Below are 17,042 nucleotides of genomic sequence, written 5' to 3' on the forward strand. Positions count from 1 at the left end.
TCACGTTGTCACGTGATAATCCTCATGACTATCAGGAGGAACGTAGAACGTAAGGCGGAAGTTGTAGGCTACAACAAGCTACAAGTGTTGCGACTTGCGAATGTTGTGTGGGCCAGCCCTTGTCACATTGAATGGAAACCAAGTGAATATTATTATTTCATTTTAACAGTTGTGCGATTCTTCAAAAATGTCAACATGACATTAGAATACAGTAGATCGGGGTTAGTTTTTCTGGCCTTTTTATTAAACTACAGCTGCACCGTAGAATCTAAGCAGAGAAATGTGCTGCTCATCATTGGTAAGAACATTTAGGCTACTTCAGAGTATTCAAATTTAACAAAGTTGTCCCTACATGTCCCTACTCATTGAAAACGCAAGGATTATTCTTGTAAGGCTTAAACCGTTTGTCCATCCAATTCTGTACAAACAGCTGACGATGCTGGCTTCGAGACAGAGGTTTATAACAACACAGTGGTTCGCACACCTCATCTCCACGCTCTGTCGCAGCGCAGCTTAATATTGCAGAATGCATTCACGTCGGTCAGCAGCTGTTCCCCAAGCCGATCCACCATCCTCACAGGCCTCCCACAGGTAGGAAATGTCAGTTCTTGAACTCTAGTTGGCCTACTAACGTCCCGTTTTTGTCGTCAACCTATCCTCGTTTTTTGGTTCATTAGGTAGCCTAAATAGCCTAGGCCTATAACAGATCAGTGAAAGTTAAACACTGATCTGTTGGTAGGCCTACTGGCTGAGTGTCAACATCAACTTAAAGTGGATGACGTCGAGTAGACATTTTTGAGGGGGGCATAGTTTCATGAAAGGGTATGTGAATGTAGTGGCCTAGCTTATGATAGGATCACTCGTTTTGTTAGTGACATAAATTGTCAGGGTGACATGAACGATATTGTGTGTAAAATATGGGGCATATGCGGTGTATTTCACTAAATAACACACAGACAGTCACTCTTGTTGCATGTTCGCTCTTACTCTGCTCTAACAGGAACTGAATTCAGATATCCCAGCATTCCCTATAGCCAGGCTGAGATGATTGGTCTACGGCACAACTAGTTACCAAAATACCAAAACTCCAAAGTTTAAAGCAACACTAAAGCACTTTTCCTCTGTCGCACGCACGCTATTTGTCTATACAGCAAATAACAATGTCCACAGACAAGGTAGGGTATGTTTCACGATTTCATGAAAGTATGTATTGCAACATTGAAGCAAGTGCACAAAGCAAGGTCCATAACGACAGAGTTTGGTGTGGATGTACTTGAGTCCTGACCTCAACCCAATAGAACAGTTGGGACTGACAGCCAGTCTCCTCATCCAAGGAGTGTGACCTCACAAATCAATGCGCTTCTGGAAGACTGGTAAAAAAAATCCCATAAACACTCTCCTAAACCTTGTGGAAAGCCTTCAGAGAGGAGTTGAAGCTGTTTATAGCTGTAAAGTGTGAACCAACGTCATATTAAAGCCTGTGGATTGGATGTATTTTAAGTGCATATGTGAGTCTAAGGCAGGTGACCCAATACTTTTGGCAATATAGTGCATGTCATATGATTACATTGTGGACCTTCAGCCGAGTTCTATAGCATGCTATAAACGTAAATTGAAGCTTTGTGGGCTGCAATATAAATTACAGATTGACAGACGAGTGTTGGTTGATATGAACATCAGTTAACTTAAAAACAGGCACCTTACTTTGGATAGACAGTAGAAATATTTCAGAGGAGTGACTAACAATAACAATGAGAATTTTTCATTATTATTATTTCACCTCATACACAGAATGCAGCTCAAAGTGCTTTACATTTGGGGCATACACAATAATAGAGAAAAAGATATATTATAATGCAAACTCACAAACAAAGCATCAGAATCAGAATCAGCTTTATTGGCCAGGTTTGCATTTCAAACAAGTTTGACTCTGAAACAGTAAAAAAGTATACAGTAAGGACAGACAGTTATGTACTGTAGGCCTATAAGAATAAAGGAATAAATACAGTATGTACATTTACAAATAAATAGATGCTATGGGTGGCCTTGTTGTCCCTCAAGGTACAGTATACCATGGTCGTGGACACCCCAACAGGCACAGGCCAGACGCAGGATGCAATATACAATTGAAGAGAGAAGTATATTCCACTGGATGCGGTCAGCTTGTTCATGGCTCAAGCAGGTAGATGACTGGTTATCATGCAAGCAGTTTACAGTTTATTTCAATCGCTAACAAACGTTTGTCCATCAGTTTCACATTTTCAAAACTCTAAACACAGTTAGCACATCATCGGCCTTTTGTGGCCATACCATTCACTCATTTCATGTCGTTTTCACACAGTATGCAGTCAGTGAATACATTTTCACAATGCGTATATCTTCTTAACAGACAAGCTATACCTCTCAACAAAATGATGAATAGTTTTTCTATTATTTACGAATGTTAACACACAACATCCCACAATAGTTAAAACAATATTCAAAACCTTATAGATACGGTATAAAATCCTCTGCTTCTGGAATGATATCAGTTCAAAAACAATATACTGTATCTCAGCTGATAATAAACAAACAATTGAATAAATGACACACAACTGATTTATGTTGGGTCAATTGGTCCACAGCTAATTGCAGTCTGGCTTAGACTGAGTCGCAGGGGTTATTTTCTGATATTACATTGACACTATACAGTACAAGGAGAACTTTGATGAGTGATGTTCTTGGAAACAGAAACAAAAAAAAGACAAACTCTGTAATGTCTGGACGAGTAAGAGTAAGGGGCCCAGGGAGAAAAGCAGGCCCAGTGAGAGATGCAGTGAGAGGTGCAGGAGCAGTGAGAGGAGCAGGTGCAGAGATTAGACACAGTAATATTGTGTTTTTTAGTCCCCCACTCCCCATTTTATCCAGGCTTTTTGCTGTTGTTTTTTAGTTCAGAATACTAAGTGTGTTTCATGGATATTTTGTTCACTGTAAGCAAAACTTTTTCTGTTCTATACTGTAAACAGTATTTCTAGTACTCTTCCTCCTGTAGTAAACAGTAAAGGAATACAGCCAACCAAAAGAATTAGAGTAAAAATGGTGGATTGCATGTTTTGCATGCAAATACCTGTAAAACTGAAACACAAAAGTCTATGCAGTTTTTGTAATGTCAACAATAGCCAGTATTTTGAAACCTGGTGTACTTTGATTGACTGCATGTATGTTGTGAAGTGAAAACAAGTTTTATTCTTTGACAGAATATTTTCATTTTGATTCGTATTTCCAGTGTTTTGGTAAAGTTAGTGTGTGCAGAGAAATGACGAGTTAGTGTATGTTAGCAAAATGTGTTTTTTAGAAGAAAATTATTCATTTGATAAATTGTGTTTTGTAGGTGTGAGTCTGTGTTAAGAGTTTAGAAAAATTATCTGAAGTATGGGTAAGTGCTTGTTAGCGATTGAAAAAAAACTAATTTAGCAGCAGTTCGATACCCACATTGAGTTTATTAAGCTATTTAGGTATTGATTTCTTGGTGGCATATACATGTCCGCTGCGCGTCGGGGTTCTGTTCATCCTGTCGGGAATACATTTCTGGTGGCATGTAAATGTCATGCATATTTGTGTTTGTTTGTCTCCAGTTTATATCAGAAAGAGACATCTGCAAGCAGTTACATCTGTCACGCAATTAATTGTGAATTGTCATCAATGCAGCCAGTTAACACGGGAGGCAGTTGACATGTAATAAGCTATAAGAGATGATAAATATAATTACCTCTGCTAACGAGGTGATGTTTTCATCTGGGTTTATTTGTTTGTCTGTCTGTCTGTTTATTTGTTTGTTTGTTTGTCTGTTTGTTCGCAAGATAACTCAAAAAGTTATGGATGGATTTCGATGAAATTTTCAGGAAAGGTCTGAAATGACCCAAGGAATTTTCCAAAAATCTTATCTCAATAAAGAAACTCAGCAACAAGCCCACATTTTGCACAGATGATCCTCACATATGAATGATATATGGTAAAATTTCGGTCAATTAAATGAGAAGACGAAAATCAAGCTCAATTTTAAAAATATATATGCTCTGACAATATAATTATGATTACAACCAAAGTTAATGCATGGACATTACCTTATAGTCCATATACAGTATGAGTGGGGAAAATATCTGATGAATTTCACAAACATTTTGAAAGAGAAGCCTTCCAAAGTGATGATGTTTTTTTTTCACATAATGAATTTATAGCCATTTTCAGAGCTTTGTAGAGGGGAAATTACACACAAGATACAGTAGCCTATGTCTGATCTGGTTGGATTTTTTTTTAATTCAACAGGAAAATGTCCTTCTATTCACATAGTTTCACTAATGCTTGTGAAATACCAAAAGAGCCAATAATGTAGCAAGTTGAACAAAAAGGATTGTTCACAAAGCTTAAAATGACTCGAAGCTTCATAGGGCTGAAGTTGTGGAACTACTGTAATTTGTAAGTTGTGGATACAGATATACTATTTTTCCGATTTTTTCGGAGAGGGTCACCTTTTGGCCACCGAGTGATTTGACACTGAATGACTTTTCTAGTTTTTAAATGTAATGCGTACTGTTTTATTGTCATTGTATGTGATGCTTTACTGATCTTTACTTTTCAATTCTCACAGCATCAAAATGGCATGTATGGTCTACATCAGGGTTACCATCATTTCAACTCATTCGATGGTGTCCGAAGTCTTCCTCTGCTCCTGCAACAAGCCAACATCCGCACGGGTAAATTCTAGATATTGCATTGTAAACACACAAATATGGTGTGGTATAAAGAAAATGAAAACAAGATAGAAGGAACATGACATTTATGAATTAAAAGGAAACAGAAAAAAACAAACAAACAAAATAGCTAAGCAAGCATTTATGAGGGGACCAAGTAGATAAGATGAAGTTTCCATGGCAGCTCAATGCTGTTACATCAGACATAGCTGTAAGTAGTCAGGGCAAGTTTAAGAATCAAAGATTGACTGAGATATAAGCTCACTTCTTGTTTGGCGGCTTTTGCCTCCGATTTCAATTGGCTGTGATGGTGGAACAATTGTGTGGCCTAGCAAGCTAGACCCACATCAAGATGTAGGGTCTAGAAACTCACCATAGCAGTGCTCAATCAGAGGGGTGGGATAAACGGTTGTCTTTCAAATTCCCTCTCCACGCAATAGGATAGCGCTAAACAAATCATCATCTTGTTTTCAAGTAGCAGGATGCTTAAAGGGATATTCCGCCATTTTTGGAAATACGCTCATTTTCCACCTCCCCTCGAGCAAAACAATCGATATTTACCTTATTCACGTTCATCCAGCCATTCTGTGAGTCTGGCGATACAACTTTTAGCTTCAGCCTAGCATAGATCATTGAATCAGATTAGACCATTAGCTTCTCGCCTGCTAGCTTCATGTTGAAAAGTGACTAAGATTTCTGGTAATTTTCCCATTTAAAACATGTCTCCTCTCAAGTTAGAAAGTGCAATAAGACCAACTGAAAATGAAACCTAGCGTTTTTCTAGTCTGATTTGACATGGAACTACACTCTCATCTGGCGTAATAATCAAGGCAACTTGCAAACGTACCATAGGCGCAGTGATATCGTACGCAGCATCTGAAAATAGTCCCCATAGACAACAAGCAGTAGTAGTGCCAGTAGTTTGCAAGTTGCCTTGATTATTACGCCAGATGAGAATGTAGTTCCATGTCAAATCAGCATAGAAAAACGCCAGGTTTCATTTTCAGTTGGTCTTATTGCACTTTCTAACTTGAGAGGAGACACGTTTTAAATGGGAAAATTACCAGAAATCTTAGTCACTTTTAAACATGAAGCTAGCAGGCAAGAAGCTAATGGTCTAATCCGATTCAATGATCTATGCTAGGCTGAAGCTAAAAGTTGTATCGCCAGACTCACAGAATGGCTGGATGAACGGGAACAAGGTAAATATCGATTGTTTTGCTCGAGGGGAGGTGGAAAATGAGCGTATTTCCAAAAATGGCGGAATATCCCTTTAACGGTCGCAACTTCTGATCACATGTCAGTCATCATTATGTCAAGCCCGCCCACTGACTCTATACACGATGTGATTGGTTCGATGATCGCTGCCAAAGCCCAGCTCCCAAGTCAACAAAGAGTTGCTAGACTACTGCCCGCTAGGGGCGTCTTTCTAGGCTAGCAATTTTGAATATCGCTTGAAAAAGCAAGACATACAGTAAGGCTTAGTCTGAAGATCATTTGTGCCAATGTTTGTGACAAAGGGACAAAACATGTAACCTGTGAAAATGTTTTCATGTTTCTGACAAAATCCGGATTCATTATGTTGATCTCACAGGTTGGCATGTGTCGACCTAAGTACCACCCATAGTACTGTATTTACAGACAGCCCTAGAAAGTTTGAATTTCAAACACATCAGTTACAATCCAAAATGCATTTTTGATCATTGCAGTGTCTCCTGGAGGTCAAAGGTCACCAAATTGAATTTCTTTTCTTTTTATTGTTGACATTTTGTCCTGTACTGTATATGATGTTCTGAAAAGGAAGTTTAATTAAATCAAAAAACCCTGAAGGTGAATTTACATTATCATGGCCCATTTAAACCCTGACTGATCATTGTGCTGTATGTATGTTCATTTTGCAGGTATTATAGGGAAGAAACATGTTGGTCCTGGAATGGTTTACCCATTTGACTTTTCCTACACTGAGGAGAACGGTTCTGTGCTTCAGGTGGGAAGGAACATCACAAAAATCAAACTTCTGGTACAGAAATTTTTGAGGACCCACAAAGAAGAGGAGCGTCCATTTTTCCTTTATGTGGCATTCCATGACCCACACCGTTGTGGTCATTCACAACCACAATATGGTGCCTTCTGCGAAAAGTTTGGTAATGGTGACAGTGGAATGGGATATATTCCAGACTGGGAACCCAAGCATTACACCCCAGATCAGGTTAAAGTAAGGAGTGAAAGCTTTAATATGATGAGATTCCTCTCTGATTGCTAAGCAGCCATTTATTGCAAGTATCTTTCATGTTTCAAGTAACAGCTAATTTCTTTAACTTTGGCTTGAGGTGCCTGATTTCATCCCTGACACTCCAGCTGCAAGAGCAGACTTGGCTGCCCAGTATACCACTATTAGCAGACTTGACCAAGGTAAGAACCTTTTTGTATATGGGATGAGCACTTTGTAATTTCACAAATGTGTCATTGTAAGATACAACGTTTGAAATTGCAGTAAATAATTTCAATTGAAAATGTATGTCTGTGTGCCCCATATGCGTCTTATAAGTCATATAAATGGCCTTACACATGTGTGCAGGGATTGGGCTGGTTCTGAAGGAGTTGCGGGAGGCCGGGTTTGAGGAAAATACCCTCGTCATTTACAGCTCTGATAATGGGATCCCATTCCCTAATGGGAGAACAAATATGTACATGTCTGGAGTGGCCGAGCCCATGCTTGTGTCCTCACCAGAGCACAGGCAGCGCTGGGGAGAGGTCAGTAAGGCCTACGTAAGCCTCCTGGGTGAGTAGGAATGTGCTATGAGTGGACAATTGATTTTATGATCTAGTATTTTAAAATTTTTACATTTTTACATTTTTAGTGTATTCAGGTTAACTATCTTGCCATTTTATTTTTATGCTAGAAATAGTATGGCATGCACTGGACTGTTTTAGTGAGTGTGTCAACTCTTGAGATGTAGTACCAGTAAAAAACCACAAGGAGGTAATGTTACCCTAGTGTTGAGGATGTGAGTCAGTCATTGTAAATAATCATGCTGCACTCAAATATGAATAGGATCGGAGGTTAGTCCTTAAAAGTAACATTCTGATTCTATCCTACACTGAAAAAAATGATTAGTAGAATTTACTTAAAAAAATCTTTGTAACAAATTGCACTCAATAAAACTAAGTAAATGTAATGCTGTAATATCAAGTACAACTTACTTGCCAGAATCAATTAAAATGTACTTGCTACTGTCATTGACATTTCTGAAAAAATTAAGTAAGTTTTACTTGACCATGTCAATATAGAAACACCATGGTCATGAAATATGGAGTAAATCTTACATGTTTATAATAAGTAGATTTTACTAGATTGTTTTGTATTAAGAGGTCTTACACACTAAAGTTATGTAAATGTTACTTGTTTTCTTCGGATAAATGTTACCAAATGGCAAATTACACCGATCACACTATTTAAGTAAAATGCAAACTTTATTTTACCAATTTAAACAAAAATGCTCTACATAACAAATAAAATATCACTGATATTTCAAGTTAAGATACAACAAAACCACTGGGGTGCAGTCAACTTGATGGAATTAATCAAATAATGAAAAACAATAAATACAATTTCACATATCTCTCACTCAGGTGACTGCTTTTCTGTAACTTATTGGATGTAGCATTAAAACAACATTATAACCCTATGTAGGCTATAAAATATAGATGAGCATCCATACCAACTGGACTTAGTAGAGGGAGAAAGAGAGAGAGTCTCAGAGAGAGAAAGACAGAGAGAGAGAGAGAGAGAAAAAGAGAGAGAGAGAGACCAGGAGCCAGTGAGATAAGCATTAGTATACATGGAATGACTTCTTGCTTTTCATTATACACCAATGGTTCAAGAACAGAGAACACTGTTTGATAGAGAAAGATGGAGGCAGACAGGTCACCAGGTGGGTAACCTGTTACATCAAAATGATCTTTGAGTAATGGGGCGGGGGGGGGGGGGGGGGTAATAAAAATATACAAATATATATTTGAGTAATGCAAAATGTCACACAGTGTTACACAGTGATTATAGTTGTTTCTAGACAATGCTGTTTCAATGTACAACCTGTTTGTGTTTGAGAGCGCGCGAGAAAGAGAGAATGTTTAAGTGTATGTGCTTGGGTGTGTGTGTTTAAGTCCGCAATTTGGATTTTAAAGCTTGTACTTTTGGTGTCAGCTTCATCCCATCCAGTTCCACAAAAAGTTTCTGAAACACCTTGAATGTGTAACGCGGTGGTTTGGGATATGCAAGATTCAGGGCATAGATCAGTCCCAAAAGTAATATGCAAGCTCTTGCTGTGTTTCCACATCCACGCAACATCTCCCTGCCTTCAAGAATGATGGAGACATCAGGATCCTCTTCGGAATCACCATGGACGACCATGATACGTGACCAGTAGGATCACTGCAGTGGTCCTCCTGCATACAATTTACAAGAAAAGATAATGCTAATGAGGAACAAAACCAAATTCCTTCTATCATTCATATCAACTACATTTCATTACATTACAATGGCATGAACAATAGTGAACAATGGCATGTAATAACAGCAATAATATCCTATCACACACACACATAGATGTTTACTTGCCTGAAGTGCAGAGTCAAACGTAGGGCACTCTCCCCTGGCTCAACCCGCATGATGATGCTTGACAAATCACTGTTGAGAAAAATACAATAGTAAGACCCAAATTAATATTACCATAACATTTTCCGTCAGTATTTGAGTAAAAACTTATGCATACTGTTCTTATATAGGCACAATGTAACATTAGAGCCAGACACTTCAAGTTGACGTTTTGGTAGGTAACTGCTAGCGCTAAATGTGAACTTCAGTGAAATTATAGCTAGGCTAGCGCTAATTTAACAGTTGGAGTCATAGCACTACATTGTTTCGGGCAGTTCTTTGATTCGACTGGACCTCCTCAACCACAAACACTTCCAAATAAAAAAAATAATCGTTTTTGTTTTGAGAGAAGATATTCTAACTTAGAAGTTACCGTGCTTACTATCAACCTCCAACTCACCCCAAACGTTTGCAGACGTTAACTGACAACGACGTTAGCTTTTGATCAAAACAAATTGTGGCCTGGCTAGCAGCTAGCTGCTAGCACTACCCGAACTACGAACGGTAGTGCTAACGTGTGCTACTGTACGTCAAGCAGACAATAATCAAATTATCAACATGTACACGAACTCCTATACGACCACAAATATAAAACAAAAAGGGAATACTCACTCGTTTCGACAGTCAGGTGTAGCAAAGTGGTGACTTCTTCGGCGACAAGCTTCTTCTTCAAGTACCTCAGCTCAGACCAAAGATTCTTTTTCAACCGTCTTTGCTACCAGGCATTGTCCAACGGCGCATGCGCGAATTCAAATGCGTGAAGGTTTATTTAGTAAAAGTTACTTAAAATGTTCAGGTGTTGGTAATTAATTTAGAAACTACGAGTAAATATCTAGTAAAAAATACTCTTCCAAATCAAGAACATTTGATTACATGAATATGTTGTGTATAGTTTAATGTTTTTTTCTAGTCCCCACTGAAACTTGATATAACACTGTAATAATTGCTACATTTGAATAAGTAAATATTACAATGCCTAAAAGTCATTTTTTTGAGTGTATGTTCTCTTCTCCCCCACAGATGTCACACCTACTATCTTGGATTGGTTCTCTATTCCCTATCCCCCCTATAGCCTCACTGGGGGATCACTAGTCCAGTTAACAGGGCGATCTTTGCTCCCTGCCCTAAGTACTGAACCAACGTGGTCTGTTGTGTTCTTCAGCCAGAGCCTGCACGAGGCCACCATGTATTACCCCATGAGATCTGTATATCAGGGGCCCTTTCACTTAATTCACAACCTCAACTATCGGATGCCCTTTCCCATTGACCAGGACTTATATGTGTCGCCCACCTTCCTGGACCTGTTGAACCACACCCAGGCAGGCCAACCAACAGGTTGGTTTAAGACATTAAAGGATTATTATTACCGTGAGCGCTGGGAACTGTATGACACACAACGTGATCCAACAGAGACCAAGAACCTTGCATCAGACCCCAATCATCTCAGCGTTCTAGAGACACTGAAAGCCCAGCTGCTGAAGTGGCAATGGGCAACGTCAGACCCATGGGTGTGTAGCCCAGATGCAGTGCTGGAGACCAAAATGGAGCCACAATGTAGGTCACTATATAATGGGCTGTAAGACCTGAAGTACTCACAAGGTTACGAAGAATTAAGCAATAAGCCCCGAGAGGCCGTGGGTTATACTGTATAATCGAACAGCTAAGGGGCGTTGTTAGGCACGACGCGAAGCGGAGTGCCTAAAACCCCCTTAGCTGTTCGATTATACAGTATAACCCACGGACTCGAGTGGCTTATTGCTTTTCTAAAACGGTAACTACGTCGATCTAGCAAGATTTCATGAAACGAAGGCACAGCAACGACAATGTAACGATATATTCATAGATAATCTTTCTTCCGCCAAGAAATATATTCCCTCCTTATGAATGGTTGCCATCAAAGATTCTAGAACAGAGCAAGATGGATCAGTTGCGTCAAAAGAATGAAGTACGGTACAGGACGCCATTTCGGTAAGCTCAGCAACATTTCTGACACAGTTCCAATCATATAAACCCACCTCAACAGCTGTTTTTGCCGTTGCCAGCTGTTTTTTGTTTTGTTTTGTTACTCGGTAATGATCTGGCCGTGTGAAAGGCACGATTTATTACTTTTCGGCTTACCAAAATGGCGCCCATGGAGCGTTAAAATGTACTTCAAAAAATCCAACGTATTCTCCGGCCAGTGATCCATCTTGCTCTGTTCTAGAATCTTTGGTTGCCATGCAACAACAAGACGCAGCCACTGCTAGTTTTGTGCTAGCGCATTACTATAGAACGAAATGCGGTCAAGGTGTGAGTTTATCATGATATTTACAACGGCATCGAACGCGATTCAGCCAATCACAATCAAGGACCGGAACTATCCGTTTTAGAAAGGACATTTCTAATGTTATTTTTGTGATAACACTGATTCATCTACACAGCCTACAGTTGCATTAGACATATTTTAATATACCAAAGGAATTAACTGACACACACAGATAGACTTATGTGTGTGTTTAATTACAAATTAATCTAATGATGATATTTTTTCTTATCAAATAAGAGCCGTAATTATCTGCTTAGTTATTTTCTGCTAGAAAGCCCATAAGTAGCTAGCCTATAGCTTTGATGTTTCTTGGTTAGGTTTTGGAAAATTGATTGAACATGTAAACGATGAAACAATTTGGCACTGTTTTTTTTCAGTTGTAAGAGCTGTAAAAGCTGTGCAGCTTCACTGTTATGAAATATGCCAATATCGTATGCGTTTTGACTGTAGGCTGATTTGTTATTCTTTTTTATTACACCACATTACAATAAAAGTTTCCCTCAAAAGGTTCTCCACGTCTGAAATGAGCTATGAATCATGACTATGCGATGACGTTGACGAACATCATGATCTGTCATGAGCCTGAATCGACTAGGCTATATAAAGGACCAGTGCTTGGAACTATAAAACATAGTCAACCCTTTACTTTCATCCCCTTCACGCGGCTTCCACTGAAGATGTGTGCAATGGAGAAATCTGCCCGAACTGCAGTGGTATTCCTGGCCATATCCATGCTCATTGCCTGCCATCCAACAGAGGCATGGTACAAGCAGTCGACCGGTCCAAGCTATTACTCTGTTGGTAGAGCCTCCGGTTTGTTATCCGGGATCCGCAGATCACCATACATCCGCAGGTCCGAACAGGAGTCACCTCTCGAGACCATCGAATCCACTGTTAATAATGTTACTCCAGAGTTGGTCTACCGACAGACTCCGGTCCTGAAAAATATGGTAAGGTCCTATATTTTCAATAAACTTGTATCGAAATGATATACTGTTTGATGTTGTCGCTGCATTATACAAATAATGGTGCAGCCTAAGTGTAGGCTACTTTCTTTATGCTGAGCATGCCTAGTCTGCAAAGTTGGTTGGCTACGCATTTAACAACCTCAGTTGGTGAACAGACTATTGGCTATAAGCTAATAATAATTTATGTATTGGCCAAAAATAGCTTTCAATTAATTGCGCGGTCTATCTTCGTTATTTGGATGCTGTAGGCTATCCCAACTATTCGACGAGATGTGCACACTTTTCGTGTAATCTAGGCAATAAAAAGTATTATAGGTTGTTAAACTTAGGCTATTGTTCACAGCTCTGCACTATTAAAACGATCAACACAAATATGTCGCATAAACTGCCTATATCTATCTTAAAACCTGCTGAATTTAGCCTGTTGGTGGAATTAATCGCCCAGTGCTCAGTGCTTCGTGTGATAGTTTCTTTCAAGGTCTTTCAAGAAGCATATCTGTTCAACATGATGATGTTTGTTTATGTGTTATGGTTTGCATATTATAATAGGCTATTGATATAAGCTATTGATTAAGTTAATTAATTAACTAATCAATTGATTAGGCTTCTACCTTTAATGCAGTATAACCAACTTTTAAATTATTAAGGAAATGTAGGCCTAACTTGTGTGTTGCTTTGGGCAAATAGTATCATGACTTGAATTCTGAAGTTAAATTTCAACGGAGGTAGGCTACTAATGGTTTTTTTTGTTATGTTTTTTTTTGTCTCCTCAGGCTATCTGTGTCAAAGACATCAGTCCGTCTTTACAGAGTTGTGAGCTTATCCAAGACGGTTCTAACATGTTAAGATGCAAAGCTGATGTGTCTGTCTCCCTCAACTCGCTGGACTGCCTGGACGCTTGAACGTCTGCAATGCTTAAAAAAAAACTGATATTCTTTCATCTTTTAGAGTAATTTTATGGAAATAACATATGGACTGATGGCCCTGAATGTTTTCTCATTTCACACAATGTTAAGGTGTTATAAATGTAAAAGCAAGAGAAATAATAAATGCTGTCATCAAGATATAGGAGATACAACAGGTCTATTTTATGATACATACTAAATGTTGCCACACTTAACATTGACATGCCTATGTAATTAGCCTACTAAAATGTCCTAGTATTTCTCAAAAATGATTTCTTTATTTTATTAAAGTGGGACAATCTTATCAACGTGTGGGTAAGGCTGTGTGCATTTCTGTTTTACCTACTAGGCTACCTGTGATAGACAACAGTCTTTTCAATTATTTCCTCGCTATCAGTATCTTTTTGTTGCTAAATAGCCTACAGAAAGCTACTGTATGTGTTGTCATTTTCTCTGCAATGCATATTTTTTTAAACATTGAACCAGATGAAAGTTTTTAAAAAATATATATGATATAAGATTTACCAATAATTATATTGTAAGAACTTAAATGACACTGTCATCAACAAACAAGTCAATTTTCATTTCAGTTACATAAACATTGAGACCATATAAAGTGAAAATCTTTTGACACTTAGCCAAATGTGTGCTGAGGACATGATTCAATGTGTTTGTCAAATAAAACAGAATACTCTCCCTCAGTGAAAACAGTCCATATTTAAGACCATCGGAACCAAATAATCAGTTATCAAGATGATGGAATTAAGTTGTCTTTCTTCAGGAAGCTTTAAAGACTGACAGAACCTTTTAGAGGTATAGGCGAGAAACATTTGATTAGTCCATAGTCTAGAAGTCTATGTAAAATAATAAAATAGAGAGCTTTTTTGGAATGATCCATATAAATTGTGGTGCACAATTACAATTTTTACAATGCTTTGACATAGGCTACCATCTGAATGATTTTTACATTTTTAATTGGAACCCACATAACCACACTGTCAACATCACGGTATTCAGACACTTACACGGTTATACAATACAAAGCAACATACTGTCTGCAAAATTCTCTTCACATCATTACAGTGTCTCTATTGTCATTCTAATAAATTAGTTTGCTAGATGTGACAATGATATTTTAAGGTAATGACATTACTCCATAACATTTATGGCTGTATCCACATCATAAAGAGAAAGACCTGAGCATAATATACACACATTGAAGTACATAAAAGATAACAGTATCCAGCCACTAAATGCAGTGCATAGTCCTCAAAGCAGGGCTGTACACTGCGAGCAGGTCGTCGCAAAAACGAATAAAAATATAGTGCGAGTTTAAAATAATAAATACTCGCACACGTGCGAGTACTGATTTCAACCCTTTCATTCGCATTTGGCTCCTAAAATGAATCCACACCAAGTGGATCAAAGTATAGGCTAGTACAATTTTCGTGCATCAGTATACAAATTTCAGAGTTGACAACTCTTACGCACCTGGCTAGACACTCACGCTTTCAGCATCAACTTCGCGCTCTCACACACACGCAAGAAATGTCACTCCAAATCCATTCTTCTTTCAATCTGTTCGTTATCAGTTGGTGACTATGTAGCAATTACCGGTGAAACGGTAAACCATGATAAAACTGTTGACTATAACAATTACCGTGATATAGAAACCAGACAAGCCATTTTCTGTGTGTATGGAGGGTTTGAGCAGAGACTAGGATTGCCACTGCTGTGAATGATCTGTATCCTGCTTAAGGCAATAAGGTTTTCAATGAAATGTCATAGTGCTCCTAATTTTTTTTCTGTGCTCCTAAATGTTTTCATTTAGGAGCACCTATGCTCCTAGTGAAAAAGCTAAGCGTAGGCCTACAGCCCTACTCAAAGGATGCAACCTTTTCTACCAAGTCTACATATTATTACCCTGAGAGACCTCAGTCAATATTCAAAAAGTGATGACAAAAATAAAACCTGCAAAAGAGAAATGAGATGATTCATATATATGTACAGTATATGAGCATGAGATATACCACCCTAACCTTCATCAAATCCTTAAGCCTCTTTCTCTCACACCAAAACACAGGTTAGAGATCACTGATCAGAAATGTCAAATGAAAGAAAGGAAGAGATATAGTCTGCTGACCCCATTTCATAGACTCGACCCATGTTCATATGAAAAAGCAAAAAACATTTCCTGCACTCAAGAACAACGTAATGTTACTGTCTTTTTTGGTTGAATAAGAATATCAGTATCACCTGAGGCCAGGGATTGATTTTCAGCCCATATCCATAATCCTACTGTTACTGACTGAGTTGTACCCAGACTTTAGTGAAAATGTAAGTAGCATATTTCCCCCAATCTGATGTGTTTTTCACTGTCTACAAATCTATTGTATGTGTATCAAGGAATCCAGCAAATATTAATCTCGAAAAGTGTCTTGGCCTCCAGAATAATGTTTGAGTCGATCAAATTCATGAAATAAATAAATAAATCTGAAAGAAAGATAACAATGTAATACCTGCATGGTGACCCAGGTCAAGCAATCAGTTTGTAATGATACTTTTCACAAAAGGATATCAGGAAGTTTATTTGATCAGATCTATCATATCCTACAGTAGATGATGATTCACAGATTAAATGCTGTAGCTATAAATAGATACTAGTTAAAACCCAACTGTACATTTAGACAAAAGAATGCTAATGATGTGTGACTCCTGTCATAAAGGTTGGACATGGAAAACAAACACACATGTAATTAGATCCTAATAACACTGACACAGGGCACTAAGGCTGGTGGTCTGACCATAGATATGCCCCAATGACTTAATTAATGGTTGTGGTTTAATAGCTGCCAATCATTTTGTTCATCTTGGAAGAATGAAGTATGACTAATGTGGCTTGAAAATCATCTAATGAGTCCAATTATTAAACATGTTTGACAAAATGTGATGCTTTTTTTTTTTTTTTTGAAAAAAGGAGGCTCCATTATTGGCTTTTAGTGAACAACGGGATGATGTGGGGCTTAGGTCTTTCACGGAATACACCCTAGTTCCTCTCTGAGGTTTAATCATGGGTGGCAAAGTACAAGATAAAAGCAAATGTTAGCGGAATTGTGTGGGCAGCAAATGAGTGCAAAATTCAACCACAGATCTTAGCATGAAAGAAAAACTGTAGTGACATTTGTACAGTGAGTGATGAAAATAATGAAGATAATGAAGTTAGTTTTAGCTCACAATTAGAATGATTGACCTGCAATCTATTTGATTCTCCCCCTGAAATTGATATGGCTCATTCAATCTCGATTTCACAGGTAAATTGTTCTTTACAGATTGCATCAAAGCAACAACTGCTCCATGTGATATGGATCTGTTTAAAGTCATACATTCATTAATTGCTTTTTTCATCTGTATTGCCTGTCACATCTGTGATAAAACTCTTAGAGGGCAATTGAGGTTTTGATGAATTCCTCTTCACAT

General features: G+C 38.2%; 2 protein-coding genes across 2 annotated transcripts; both read left to right on the forward strand.

The window, feature by feature from the left end:
* The first annotated feature begins 66 nt into the window (after positions 1–66).
* On the forward strand, positions 67–12,202 carry sgsh (N-sulfoglucosamine sulfohydrolase (sulfamidase)). Its single transcript, XM_062549306.1, has 7 exons — positions 67–298; positions 431–591; positions 4,628–4,733; positions 6,632–6,945; positions 7,061–7,142; positions 7,309–7,512; positions 10,408–12,202. The coding sequence occupies exons 1-7, from the start codon at positions 196–198 to the stop codon at positions 10,965–10,967; spliced, it is 1,530 nt and encodes a 509-aa protein (XP_062405290.1). The 5' UTR covers positions 67–195; the 3' UTR covers positions 10,968–12,202.
* Positions 12,203–12,222: 20 nt separating this feature from the next.
* Positions 12,223–13,950, forward strand: npb (neuropeptide B). The gene is made up of 2 exons (XM_062549317.1): positions 12,223–12,642; positions 13,434–13,950. Exons 1-2 carry the CDS (start codon positions 12,223–12,225, stop codon positions 13,560–13,562), a joined length of 549 nt encoding a protein of 182 aa, XP_062405301.1. The 3' UTR covers positions 13,563–13,950.
* Positions 13,951–17,042: the final 3,092 nt, after the last annotated feature.

Source organism: Sardina pilchardus, chromosome 1 (assembly GCF_963854185.1).
Source record: "Sardina pilchardus chromosome 1, fSarPil1.1, whole genome shotgun sequence".
Taxonomy (NCBI): domain Eukaryota; kingdom Metazoa; phylum Chordata; class Actinopteri; order Clupeiformes; family Clupeidae; genus Sardina; species Sardina pilchardus.